Source organism: Zalophus californianus, chromosome 3 (genome assembly GCF_009762305.2).
Source record: "Zalophus californianus isolate mZalCal1 chromosome 3, mZalCal1.pri.v2, whole genome shotgun sequence".
NCBI classification, from domain to species: Eukaryota; Metazoa; Chordata; class Mammalia; order Carnivora; family Otariidae; genus Zalophus; species Zalophus californianus.
In genome coordinates, this window is record NC_045597.1 from 144,067,693 (window position 1) to 144,080,594 (window position 12,902).

At 44.5% G+C, this 12,902-nt stretch overlaps 1 protein-coding gene across 1 annotated transcript; it reads right to left on the bottom strand.

Moving 5' to 3' along the window:
• Nucleotides 1-4,994: 4,994 nt before the first annotated feature.
• Nucleotides 4,995-9,100, bottom strand: NEUROD1 (neuronal differentiation 1). The gene is made up of 2 exons (XM_027590086.1): nucleotides 8,976-9,100; nucleotides 4,995-7,371 (listed from the first exon to the last, which is right to left on the bottom strand). Exon 2 carries the CDS (start codon nucleotides 7,358-7,360, stop codon nucleotides 6,290-6,292), a length of 1,071 nt encoding a protein of 356 aa, XP_027445887.1. The 5' UTR covers nucleotides 7,361-7,371; nucleotides 8,976-9,100; the 3' UTR covers nucleotides 4,995-6,289.
• Between the last annotated feature and the right edge of the window lie 3,802 nt (nucleotides 9,101-12,902).

Below are 12,902 nucleotides of genomic sequence, written 5' to 3' on the forward strand. Positions count from 1 at the left end.
TGGATTTCTACATCTGAGCTATCATCTATCTATGGGTGACCTATTTTACTTTTTAATTTGTTAAATGCTACTCAAATTCTCAAACTCATTGATGGCCTACATGCATAGTCCTTATGGGTTAGATTCTGGTGTGCTATAATCTAAATCCTTCAATGATGATAAGGAAGTTTGGGACAATTGTATATAACACTAACAATAGAACAAGAACAGTTGCTGAAAGAATGGTGAACAGAAAGGGAAAAAAAGTAGCATGCATTCAAGTTCTTAAGGAATGTAAAAAAAAAAGGCAGGGTCTGGAAAGAGCCTATAATTTTAATATTTTAGTTCCTCTTTTATTACAGTTCCAAGTCATATGTAACAAGTTGGTATTAAATAAAAAGAAAGAACTGATAACTCATGATTTTTATCCTCAAAAGGAGTGGGGAAGAGGTGTTTGGTGTCATGTTATATGAAACTAGTGTCAAGGGATGCCTGGGTGGCTCAGTCAAGTGGCTGCCTTTGGCTCAGGTCATGATCCCAGGGTCCTGGGATGGAGTCCAGCATTGGGCTCCTTGCTCAGTGGGGAGCCTTCTTCTCCCTCTGCCTGTCTCTCTCTCTCTCTCTCTCTCTCTCTCTCTCTGTCTCTGACAAATAAGTAAATCAATCAATCAATCAATCAATAAAATCTTTTTAAAAAAATAAACTAGTCAATTGTTCTCTTTTTCTAGAATTAATGCTTAAAACTTTCACTGAGCTGAGAATCATTTGTCGTCCTCTCCCATTCTAAACTGGCTTGACTTATAACATAGCTTTAGCATTAGATTAGTGTGGTTTGATCTTCTTGGAATGTTAATATTTATTGAGGATCTTCTAGATCTTCTAAGTACCAGAGAAACAACAAATAAGAAACAAGGTTTCTGTTCTTATGAAGCCCGCATTCTACAGTGGGAGATAGATGATTTAAAAATAAATGAAATAAATAAGCAAGATAACATGAGATAAATGCTCTGGAAAAGGGAGGGGACAATATAATTTTGATTTTGGTGAGGTTGAAAGTGGTTGCTACTTTAGATGAGGATCTGAGGAACTGGCATTTGAACAAGAACCTGAATGAAGAAAGGAAACCAGTCATATAAGTATCTAGGTATCCCAGCTTCCTGCACGTCCTTCTTCTGTAAAATAAGGCACAGGTCTGCTTGGTTATGAAATGTGTAATGAACAGAGAGCACCTAGCACTTAGCACTGACCTAGTAAGCATATGAGGCCACCTTCCTGGAGGTGTGTCTTTAAGGCATCAAAGCCTAAAGCAGGGTTAGCTTATAATCTTGTTAACAGCAAAGTAAGTTACCAAGTTTCCTCATAGATGTGAGATTAAACTCATTCTCTGATCTCTAGATGTTGTTTTACAGTCTATCTATCCCTTTGGATTGCTCTATACCTGGGGATCTATAAAAATGATTATTGTCACTATCCACTTACCTCTGTATCAGCTGGGCAAATAGCACGGTAATGTTTAGATGGCCAAATCCACATTTAATGTATCCAAGGATTTAGTCCAGCCTTTACATAATACTCTGCATTTTAAGATATTTTAAGTTTCGCAATTTAAACAGAAGTCCCCAGGGGCTGTAGCCTTGTCAATGCCACTAGTTTGGTTACCCAGCTAATTCCATCAGTCATTGAACCAAGTGTTAGTGTGTGTGAAGAGTCTATGAGTCAATTGCCAGCACAAAACTCTTCCTGACATGGGAAGGCAGATGATCTCAACTTTTGAGTGCATACAGTGCAGATTTCTAGTTGAATGGTCCTTGACAATAGTGTCCTCTGAAACATAATGCCTGGCCAAGAGCCAGTGATTATGCCACCGTACAAATCACCGTGTATCTGACGCCAGAATGCCTCTGTGCAATGGTAGCAACAAGAGTTCTCAGTCCTGGTATTCCGCAAGATGTTGCATTGGCTCTTTTATTCTTTATCAGACCCTGGAGTTAAAGATTTTATTTAGATAGTTTTTAGGAAATAAGTGGTGATGGAGGGAGAGGAAAAAGGAAGAGAGGAGGCTTTAGCGTAGTTTAAGAACAGCTTTACTGTTTTACAATTCTCATTAGGATGAAATCAGTCTGCATTTGAAGCCTAGTTTTATTAATTGTTGAATAGATATTTTCACTTTAAATCTCTTGTTTAATTATAGAACTAAAACAGCTTGCTTCAAACTGCTAGCTAATGATCCATATATCATTTTAGTAATTGCTAGCTTCTTTCAGAAATGCATGAATTTTGTTAAGAATTATAGACTTTCAAATGTAAAAACATAGGGAGTTTTTAAAGATTAATACATTAGAACACTTATAATTTGTTGCAAATGTTATTTTACTGTACCATATTATAAACCTAAAATTATCAGAACATTCTTAAGATACTATAATTCTTCATTTTAATTTGCATTTAATTGTATTTTTTAGGATTAAAACTAGGTAGATCATACTGTATGAATTCAGTTGGTGATGTAAATGAAATCTAAGTTATGCAGTGTTCTATTCAAAAGGAATTATGCACTGGTTAAAATATTTAAGCAAATTTCATCTCCCACTATGAAACTGACTGCTGATTTTAAATAACAGTTTTTTTCTGGAAATAACTCTTTAGAGCATTTTCACATTAGGTAAGTAGATCTAAGCTTTGTATTTGACAGGAATAGTAATTGTCCAAGATGAAAGAACACATAGAACCTTAAATGTTACTCATAACAAGCAATATACAACAACACTAAGAAAATATTTTTTTCCAATGAAGCCAAAGCTGCCAGTGTTTCTTCTTTTTGGTTGGTTTTGACTTAGTAAAACATTTTTTTCCCTATTAGCTAGATATAGGCATTAGCCAATTATAAAAACTGAGTCTCTTTTAAATATTGGTGGCAATTCGAAAAGAAAAGAAAAAGATAATTGAAAAGGTTTCTTGTGGTTTGAAAATGCCTTCCAAATATTCATTAAACATTTAAGTGAGTAAATTTGTAGAATATGTTTCTGACATTGGCACTGGTTCTGTGGTATTTCTCTGATCAGATGGAAGTGCTGTGTGTGATGCAGAGTGCATTCAGTTCATTCATGCATAAACAATATCATTTTCATAAATTAAAACCTCCCCTGCAGAAGGAACAGCTGTGCCTGCCGTTGAATAAAAGATGGTGGCATGTGAGTTACTCCTTGACTGACTGAAAGAATCCTTATGTTTTAGAATGAAGTTACATAGGCAAAATGAAAGGGGAAAAAAAAACAACTTAGAGTCTGCATTTCTACCTTACCAAACAACAACAACAAAAAATCCACAATATAGATTTCCTTGCTTGGTGTTTTAAAAGCTGGAATCCTTAAAATGCATTCTCTTATTATTTCTTCTGTTTGCTACAGCAACAGTTTTTAGTTTGCATGAAGATGTATAATATTAATTAGAGGTGAAATTAAGCCGCTGAAGAGATCACATAGATCTGAATGTTCACTTCATGGTTCCCTAGGCTGGAAGGCTGACACTGTTCAGATAGCCTATCAGTAGTACATCTCTTAAAGTAAGAACAGTGAGAGCAATCCTAGAAGCAACAGCTTGATTTCAAAATAACAACCCTGATTCACTTGGAATGAGATTACTGCGTTTTGGATAAAGTTGAGACTAACTTAAAAGTATTTCTGTCATCTGATGAAGGCTGATGGAAAACATGCTAAAATGATATATTTTAAATTGAACTCAAACATCTTTGAATGTTGAAATATTCCTTACTGCTACTGTCACAGCTTGACATAGCCCCATTGGCAATGTTATTAGTATGGCTAATTGTTCCTGTCCATTAGATTACTTACATTTTTCTGGAGCAGTTTGCTAAATGAGGTCAGTTTTCTGGAACCCCTAAATCACCAATGAGAAGGAGATCAAAGGAACAAGCTTGGGAAGAGAGGTAGCCATCCAATGTGGCATCCGAATCAGAGGAGGAACAATGGAGTTACTAATGACAGTAATCAGAGCACCATGGTAGAGCCAGGGCACAAGTGCCAAAATGTTATTCCCTAGGAAGCATTCCTGTCAGTCAATACATCCAGAGGAAGAGAAATGCCAAACTTCTTCTTCTTCTTCTTCTTCTTTTTTTTTTTTTTTTGGTGGACTTAACAATAGAGTCATCTGTAAGTTTTTCCACAGAGTTCTATTTAGCGTTCCAAAAAGGGAAGGGACACAACTGTATCATCTTAAAATATATTATACTACAAATAGTATGTTCTTGAGTATAAATAACTCACTACATTTTCTTCTGGAAAAAAATTATTGAAATCATCACAAGATGTTCATAAGATAATTACAAAATGCCACTTCTTGGATTCTTTAAGTTAATTAAGTCATTTCCCCCTGGCATTTTCTAAAGGTACATAACTGTCTTTTGGGATAGTACTGGTTTGCAAACCAATACTATATTGTATAGTACTATTGTATAATATTGGCTTGTAAAGTGCAATGGTACTTTGTGATAGTACTGATTTGCAATTCAGTTCAAGAAAATGTACAGATAACAAAGCACTACGAAAATGGTAAGGTTTTCTTATATATTTCCAAATATATAGACAAACTAAGCTAGGGCACTTGTTTGTGTCTGCTTGTTAATAATTAAGTATTCCTTTTTTAAAAAATGGGAAAAACATAATATAATCATTTAAAAGAATAGAAAGCTGAAAGTGAAGACACTTAAAACAAAGAAAAACAAACACAACCATTTGTCTCCCCACCCCACCCCCCAGCCTCATATTCCATGTAATGAAATATGAGTTAGGTTCTTTCATTATCTACAAGGAGCTGGTGACTCCTTAACCAAGATAGACTAGAGAGTATGCTAAAGTAAACTTTTGTCTTTTATTTTATTCTACAAATACATTTAGTATTTTTTTAATTCAGCAAATAAAGCAACTATTCTGCTTAGGAATTATTTTTGCTTAAAAATCACTTTAAGAAGAAATGCAACAATTGGTTGAATTTTCAATACTATTTTATTGCAACTGGATGAGTGTTTTCTAAATTGTGCATTACACCATAATATACAGGATTACAAACAAGATTACAGTACAGATCGATTCCAGTGGTACCAGGATCACATCTCAAACAGCACTCATTCTGGACTGCATTTTACATGCAACAGCTATTGTTCTAATTATGAATTAAATGGTTTGCATTTATTTAAGCTACTGTACTAATTGACTACAATAGGTATAAATCCCAACATTAACAACCTGATTAGATTTAGGCTCAGATTTATTATTACATGAATATATGACAAACCACCATTTGTGTGACTATGTATAAATCATGCACTTATATTTTCTGGAAACATCAATAGCTTCAGATTCTCTGTAAAATCATGGAATGCAAGGGAGTAAAAGACTAAAAAGAAACAGTGCAAATTGTATGTGATAGTCAAGCAGCTTTTGATTTAAAGAAGGGTATGTTGGCATTTGTTTATAATACGTATATACAAGCTTGTGCAAGTAATGTGTTGAATTGATATGTTTTGATAGGGACTACATCTCTCTCTTTTTTTTATCCTCTTAAGAGTTATGGATCTGGTTTTCATTTTAAGGAGAAGGAAAGACTTTAAAGTGAAATGAATTGCTCAAATTGTGCAATTTTTTTTTTTTTTTTTTACAATTAGAGAGGAAAGAAGTGCTAAGGCAACACAATAACTTTCTAAGCACTTTTCTGCTGGTTTAAATTAGTTAAATTATTTTGTATAAATTAGATATAATTCTACTTTTCTGATATGTATAAAAATTGATGAAGCTGCATGGTTTTAAAATAGGAAATCCACATTATAAAAAGTCATTAAAAATTCTGTACAAAATCACAACAAAATAATTCAGCATGGGAAAGGTAACAAGTAGTAAAATGCTGGTTGAAAAATATATATTTATATATATTTTAATTGGCCCATTACTAGTTTAAAAATTGCATAGATCCTAATTATTGCTTGTGATTTTGTTATCCCGATCAGATAATTAATATGATCTGAATACAGCTACACCAAATTTGTGGTGCATTTTTTTTTTTACCGTATTACTTTTTTAAAATAGACGAGCTATAGAAAATAATACATAAGGTGAACAGGAACTTTGATCCCCTGTTTCTTCCAAAGGCAGTAACGACAATAAATACATATATCACTTGAAGCTTGGAGTATTTGCACTTTGCAGCAATAGTACCCAAAGGGCTGCCTTTTGTAAACACCACAGTCACTGTAAGCACAGTGGGTACGTTTCCCGGGGATGGTGAAACTGACGTGCCTCTAATCGTGAAAGATGGCATTGAGCTGGGCACTCATGACTCGCTCATGATGTGAATGGCTATCGAAGGACATGATATTGTCTATAGGGATCTCGCAGCGAGGGGCCGCGGCGCCCGAGAAGATTGATCCGTGGCTTTGGGCCCCTGCCAAGGTCGCTGCAGGATAGTGCATGGTAAAGGCATAATTTTTCTCAAACTCGGCGGACGGTTCGTGTTTGAAAGAGAAGTTGCCATTGATACTGAGCGGCGGGCTGAGGGGTCCGTCAAAGGAAGGGCTGGTGCAATCAGTCAGGGGGCTTTCAAAGAAGGGCTCTAGCGCAGCGCTGTAGGCGTGCGGCGGCGGCTTAACGTGGAAGACGTGGGAGCTGTCCATGGTACCGTAAGGAGGACTGGGCAGCCCCGGCGACTGGTAAGAGTAGGGGTGCACAGGGAAGGAAGCGCTGGCGGTAGGCAGGTGCGGAGGCATGTCCTGGTTCTGCTCAGGCAGGAAAGTCCGAGGATTAAGCTGCAGACAGCCGGCAACCAGGTTGGTGGTGGGCTGGGATAAGCCCTTGCAGAGAGTTTGTACGAAGGAGACCAGATCAGGGCTTTTGCCCGAACGCAGGATCTCCGACAGAGCCCAGATGTAGTTCTTGGCCAGGCGCAGCGTCTCGATTTTGGACAGCTTCTGCGTCTTGGAATAGCAGGGCACCACCTTGCGCAGGTTGTCCAGAGCCGCGTTTAGCCCGTGCATGCGGTTCCGTTCCCGGGCGTTGGCCTTCATGCGCCTTAGCTTAAAACGCTCAAGGCGCGCCTTGGTCATCTTCTTCTTTTTGGGGCCCCGTCTCTTGGGCTTTTGATCGTCATCCTCCTCTTCCTCTTCTTCCTCCTCTTCCAGATCCTCGTCTTCGTCCTCTTCCTCTCCCCCGTTCCTCAGTGAGTCCTCTTCCGCGTTCATGGCTTCGAGGTCGTCCTCTTTCTTGTCTGCCTCGTGCTCCTCGTCCTGAGAACTGAGACATTCGTCTGTCCAGCTGGGAGGACCCTGGGGCTGAGGCTCGCCCATCAGCCCGCTCTCGCTGTATGATTTGGTCATGTTTCGGTTTCCTACATTCAACAGGAGGGAGAGAGGAACAGAAAGAGAAGGAGAAAAACGCGACATTCAAAAACTACCTATGCCTTCAGCTCCCACTCCCTAACCTTGTAGAAATGCACGTGAAGAGAAGTTCCAGCTCATTACAAAATGGATGCCCCTAAGAAAAAGTTAAATACTGTGTTTTATAATGGCGTGTGTGTGCCCCGCTGACACATAGGAGACAGGGCAGGGCTGGAGGTGCGGGAGAGAGTAAATATGTGTATATGTACACTGCTGTGTGTATGTTTCCTAGTGATTGGTGAAAGTGTGTTTATGGTGATTATGTGGCAGAATAATATGCGTGAAAATGAGCATACATTTCGACTACTTCATGTTTGTTCCCCCCCCCCGAATACTTCACGTTTATCTGCATGAGTTCAAAGTCACTCACAACTCCACAAAAAATGAGTTTGAAAATCGCAATTTTGTTTGTTCCCTTCTCTGCCCTGGCTTCTTGTATTTAGCGATTACAGTTGAAGAGCCATTACGTAATTTACTAACGGTGGCAGTGATTTTTAAGAAGATTATACTAACCGGAGATTGAAGGGCAAATTCATGGCGGAGAAAAAGTAGTTTCCACCAAATTATTTCACCATCAACGAAACATTTGGCAACAAAAGTGGGCAGGGGTCTTCCATCCCACCCTCGTCTTTCTTTTCTCGCCTCCCACCGCTGTCCCTCTGCTGAATTTCCACCTTGTACAAAAGCGCTAGCTACATGGCCAGGGCTGGGGGCACAGAGCAAAGCGCCCTTCCACGCGCTTGGGATCAGGTGCGGAAAGCTCCTCTCTAATAAACAGCCCATTGAAAGGGCCGCCCGCTCTTTATTGGGGCTTTTCAAACTTCGCCTCAAACCTCTCTTTAAAAAATTGAGTAATTATAATGGTCAGCGATTGGCAATAGAGAAGTTGCCGCTTCTAATAAAGAAAATAAAAAGCCTTTAGTGAGACAACTGAATTTCTGGCTCCTGCAGTGGCTGCTGGGGACTTGGCTGCCTCTGGAACAGTAACAGGTAGCCGAGTTGGTTCCTCTCTCATTTTCCACATTCTCCCCCCAACCCTCAACTAAATTATCTGTCAACGGGATTATTTTCCGGGGTGTGTATACTCCGGGTATCAAGTGTCCCTTTTATTCACTGAAAAAGTAACTTGGCACTTCCAGTGTGCATAAAATACATGCACACAAAACAAATCTTGGTAACAGGGCTTTTCTTTTTTCTTTTTCCTTACTGGAAGAAGTGAGGAAGTTATTTCCTTTCATGATTTTGAAATCACCACTAGCAAATAATCACAGTTACTGTGCATTATTTTAAAAAATCCAAAGATACTCCTATAATTTCCCTCCCTCAAAACCAAAACAGTAAAACATTTTTTTTTTTTTAATTAGAAAGCCTGCGGTGGGTATTTGAGCGATGCGAGTCGAAATGTGTGCGTATTTGCCTGCAATCATGGGGAGGATGAATGCCTGTTTCAATACACGCACACGCTCGCAAACGCACACGCTCAGAATATGTGTAGGTACATCCGGTTTCAATTACTGCTTTTATTCCCAGGCAAAAATGAAAGAATTGTAATTACCTGCAGTTGTTAGTAGGTCCTGAGCAGTGATGGTCTCATAACCCTGGGGCCTCCGGATGCCGTGCCTTCTGCGTGGGGCGAATTCCTCGTGTCCCGGCCGCGCGGGCGCTCAGGTTATATAGCCGGGTTGGTGATGCTGAGCGCAGGCGGGGCCGGGAGCCGAGCGGCTAGCAGGTCCTTGCGCCCGGCGCCTGCGCACGCATCCAGGCTGAGCGCTCCCTTCCGCCCTCCCCCACCGCCCGCCCCTTCAGCCTTGCTCCTCTCCCACCCTCCTCCGACTCCAACTCCCCTCGCCCCCACCTCTACCCCCGCCCCATCTCCTTCCTCCCCGGCATGCGCCATATGGTCTTCCCGGTCCAGCCAGGAGCCGGGAACCACGTGACCTGCCCATTTGTATGCCGCGGAGCGCTCCATTCCGGCCCCTTTGTGGCCAGAAGAAAGTGGCCCATCTGTCGCCAGTTAGAGACTCCGCGGACCTGTTTTTACCCGCAGGAGAGATTAACCCTTTCAGGCGGCAGAAGGGAGATGGGGCAAGGGGGGAGGGGAATTGAGGGAAGGGAGCGGGAAAGCTAACGTTGACTGGGTTTAGATCAGAGTGAGTGGCCCGCGTTGGGGCGGGAAGTAGGGCGGAGGTGAAAGAGGCAGAAGCCTGGAGACTGAGGCGTGCCATGAAGCGTCCTGACTCCGTTGGATGCCTCGTCCAGGCTTTGGTCTCCAGAGCACCAAGACTTTCTGCCCTCTCTGAGTTGTCCATCTCTGGGGTTTCCTCCTCTTGGCAGACGCTTTGCTTATTGGCGCCAAAAGGTGGCTTCTCCTCATCTCCACCAAACCCTCAAGAAAACATATACGCCATGTAAAAATGGCTTCATCTGTAAACTCAGCTTTGATGCTAGTCCTCTAGCCTCCTTAATTGTATAACCCACTCCCACCCTCTACAGCATAGAAAGTTTGTACCTGTCACTCTACCCCACCATACATAATGCAACTCGGTGTGCCCCCACCTTCAGCTACCTCTGTCCCTGGAGACTTCCCCACAGAAGTCCTGGTCCTCAGCGCCAGCTAGTCCATGCGCTCAGGACTTGGCTCCTTCGGCCTCAAGAGCTCTCTGTGTGGAAGCTGGGGGACTCCCCTGATGCCTGGATTCTGCCTTTTTGCCAAGGCCATTGGATTGTTGCAAAGGATGCCCTCATCCGATGTACCTTGTTCCTTGCCACAGGCTGGCACTCCACACTCTCAGGCCTGTAAGTAGGTACTTGGTTCAGACAAGCCTTCTCAAAGGAGGATGCAACGGGCCTATGCTAAATGAGTCGTTTCACTCCTCTTTCAAGAAAGGCCTTTAGCACAACTCTGGAAGGGGTTGATGGCCATGACTCTTCCAGACCTCAAAGACGCTGACCTCACAGGACCTCCACTTTGCACGTCAAGCAAAGATCATAGAGATTCCCGACTAATTCTGAAGGTACTATATGTGTGTTTGAATGGTGATTATTTATTCATTCCTACCAAGGCAGGTTTTAGTTATATATCCCATCATTTCCATTCCTTCTCCACCAGCTTCGTCTCTAACCATTAACTAACACCCTATCCCTCCTAGACACGTTGCCTCTTCAAATGAATGCATCGAACTTGGATTGTTTATTTAAAGGCAGTTGCTCTAAAAGCCCCTTGAGTTTGCAAACAGTGTCAGGGCTGAGCGGCTGAAGCTAGGTGCCTCTGGGAACTGGAGGGGCGATGCAGTGGAGAGGGGAAGAGGGTCCTAACGAGATCATTGGTGTCTAGAAGGTGGCGATGGCAGCCTTCCCCGTCCAGCGCAAATCTGAAAGGGGACAGACACCCTGACCCGTTGCCGAAAGCATGACGTGAATTATGCTAGGTTCTCAAGAGCAGAGCTGTAAGGAGTTTTTGCTTTTCTGCGTTCAAACTCAAGGGCCCTCGAAGTTAAGGCGGGTCCACAACTCGCAGGTCTGAGGACACTTGCTGCAGGGCTGGACCAAGGGTCCGCCACTCTCCCGGCAGCTGCCCCACAAGCTAGCCCACCGTGCGGCGGGGATGTGCATCTGGTGCCCTGGCTCTCTTTTCTCGGTCGTAGAGGAGCTTCAGGAGAAATGTTAGGGGCGAATGGAAGAGATGGCTCAAGCTGTCCAAAGACCCGAGGATGACCTGGGGGATCCCTCCTCCCCCGGGAAGCGAAAACTTCCTCAGTTTGCGACATCCTGTGGAATACAGGAGATTTTTGGTGGAACCAGATGTTCCAGGGCAGAAAAGGACCGGGTGTTTGGCCCGCGGAGACTCAAATGCGCAAAGTGCAGAAATTAGTAGGCCTGTTCCTTCTCTTCCTAATAAATTCACCCCTAATCCCAGTGTCCGTAGTTCTCCCAGGCCTGGGATTTATACAAAGAAAAGGCCACTCCGGGATGTTCCAGAGACCTGGCGAGGTTCGGTCTCACTGTGGCTCTTAATGAGCCTCACCGCCAACAGAGCTTGGGTGCAAACCCCCCTCTGCGCGGAGAATATCAATACCCCAGCGAGGGAATCTTGGCGCCGAGAGAGAGCCCAGGCTGGACTTCCCCGAGGCGGCAGACTAGTAGTCAAGCCCGGAGGGGAGAAGTGCAGACTAGACCTAGATTGAGGTGCTTTTTGTTGAAAGGAGAAGGGGCGAGAAAGCTGGGCCAGAGTACAGTGGTGGCGGTAACGCTGGAAGAGTATGGAGTGCGGGCGCTGTGGGGCTCAGTAGGAGGCACAGTCGCCGCCCCCGCCTCCTTATTTTCCTCTCCCTCTTTGGACTTTGTTTCGACAGTTGAACACTTTTCCCCTCCCGATTGCCTAAATTCTCGCCCTTTCCCTCGGCCCGCGCTGCCAGTTAGCGTTACTCCTCCAGCTCCTGTCCCCACTGGGCGCTGCAGGCTGCTGAGCGGCACGCGAACCGCACGCGCGGGTAACAAAAGCGGCTTTCATGACTCACTGCCCTCGAGCAATGCCCCAAATCTGTCGCCCCCCGGGTCCCCGCTTGCAGCGCGCGGCGCGGGCCGGGCGGTCCCGGCCGTTAAAGCGGCAGCAGGAGCGCCGGCGGGAAGAGGAGCGGGAGGAGGCGTGTGGCCCGGGTGGGGAGAGGGGAGTGTGGCCTGGGCGGGGAGAATGGGGTGGGGAAGGAGGCGGGTGGCACTGCCTAGAGGGCGGGGGGAGGCGAGATGGAGGCTTGTGGTCGGGACGTAGGGAGCGGGAAGCGTGTAGCTGGCGGTGTGGTTGGGGGTGGGGTGTTCGACGCATTCACCGGGCCTAGATAAAGAGCAGGGGCAGGGCCGGCGTCCCCGGCGGTGACCTGTTTCTCGCGGAAACAGATGCTTGCTCTTGCAAAGGGAGGCTTGCGTTCAATGAAAGAATCAAGTGTAGCCAGGGTGGCCCCACCGACCTCGAGCGGGGCCCGCGTACTCTCCCTGCCCCTCCCAGGAGGGGGGTGTCCTGGCCTCATCCTCTTCCAGAGGCGGGAGGTGGTGGAAGACTTCGGGGCGGGCGAGACCGTAGGGCGCTGGGGCCGAAGAAGCCTAGGGCCGGAAAGCTGTAGGTAGGTCTTTCCTAGGCCCGGCAGCTCAGAGGCCTTTGGGAAGCCAGAGGGGAATGTTATGGGTTCCCCCCAGATCGCCGGCGCCGCGCCAGGTTTTCGCCTACGCCCGCGGGGAGGCCACTGGGCGCCCAGGTCCTGGCCAGAGGCTGGAGCTGCCTGGGCTCGACAGCCAGGCGGCAGGGGGAAAGCCGGGAGCAAGAAGAGAAGCTATTAAAATGCCTCGCCGTCGCCCCGAGCGCAAAACCCGTCCTCCCCAAATCTCCTGGGCTTGCGGCATAATCTTAATTAAGATAATTGATTCATATTGCACCTGCGAGAACGGGAAAAAAAAATTGATTCCAACCCCCAGCCCCACAAATCGCTTA

Bases quoted from the DNA above. Each gene is read 5' to 3' on its own strand.
- NEUROD1 (XM_027590086.1), bottom strand. From the start codon at position 7,360: ATGACCAAATCATACAGCGAGAGCGGGCTGATGGGCGAGCCTCAGCCC.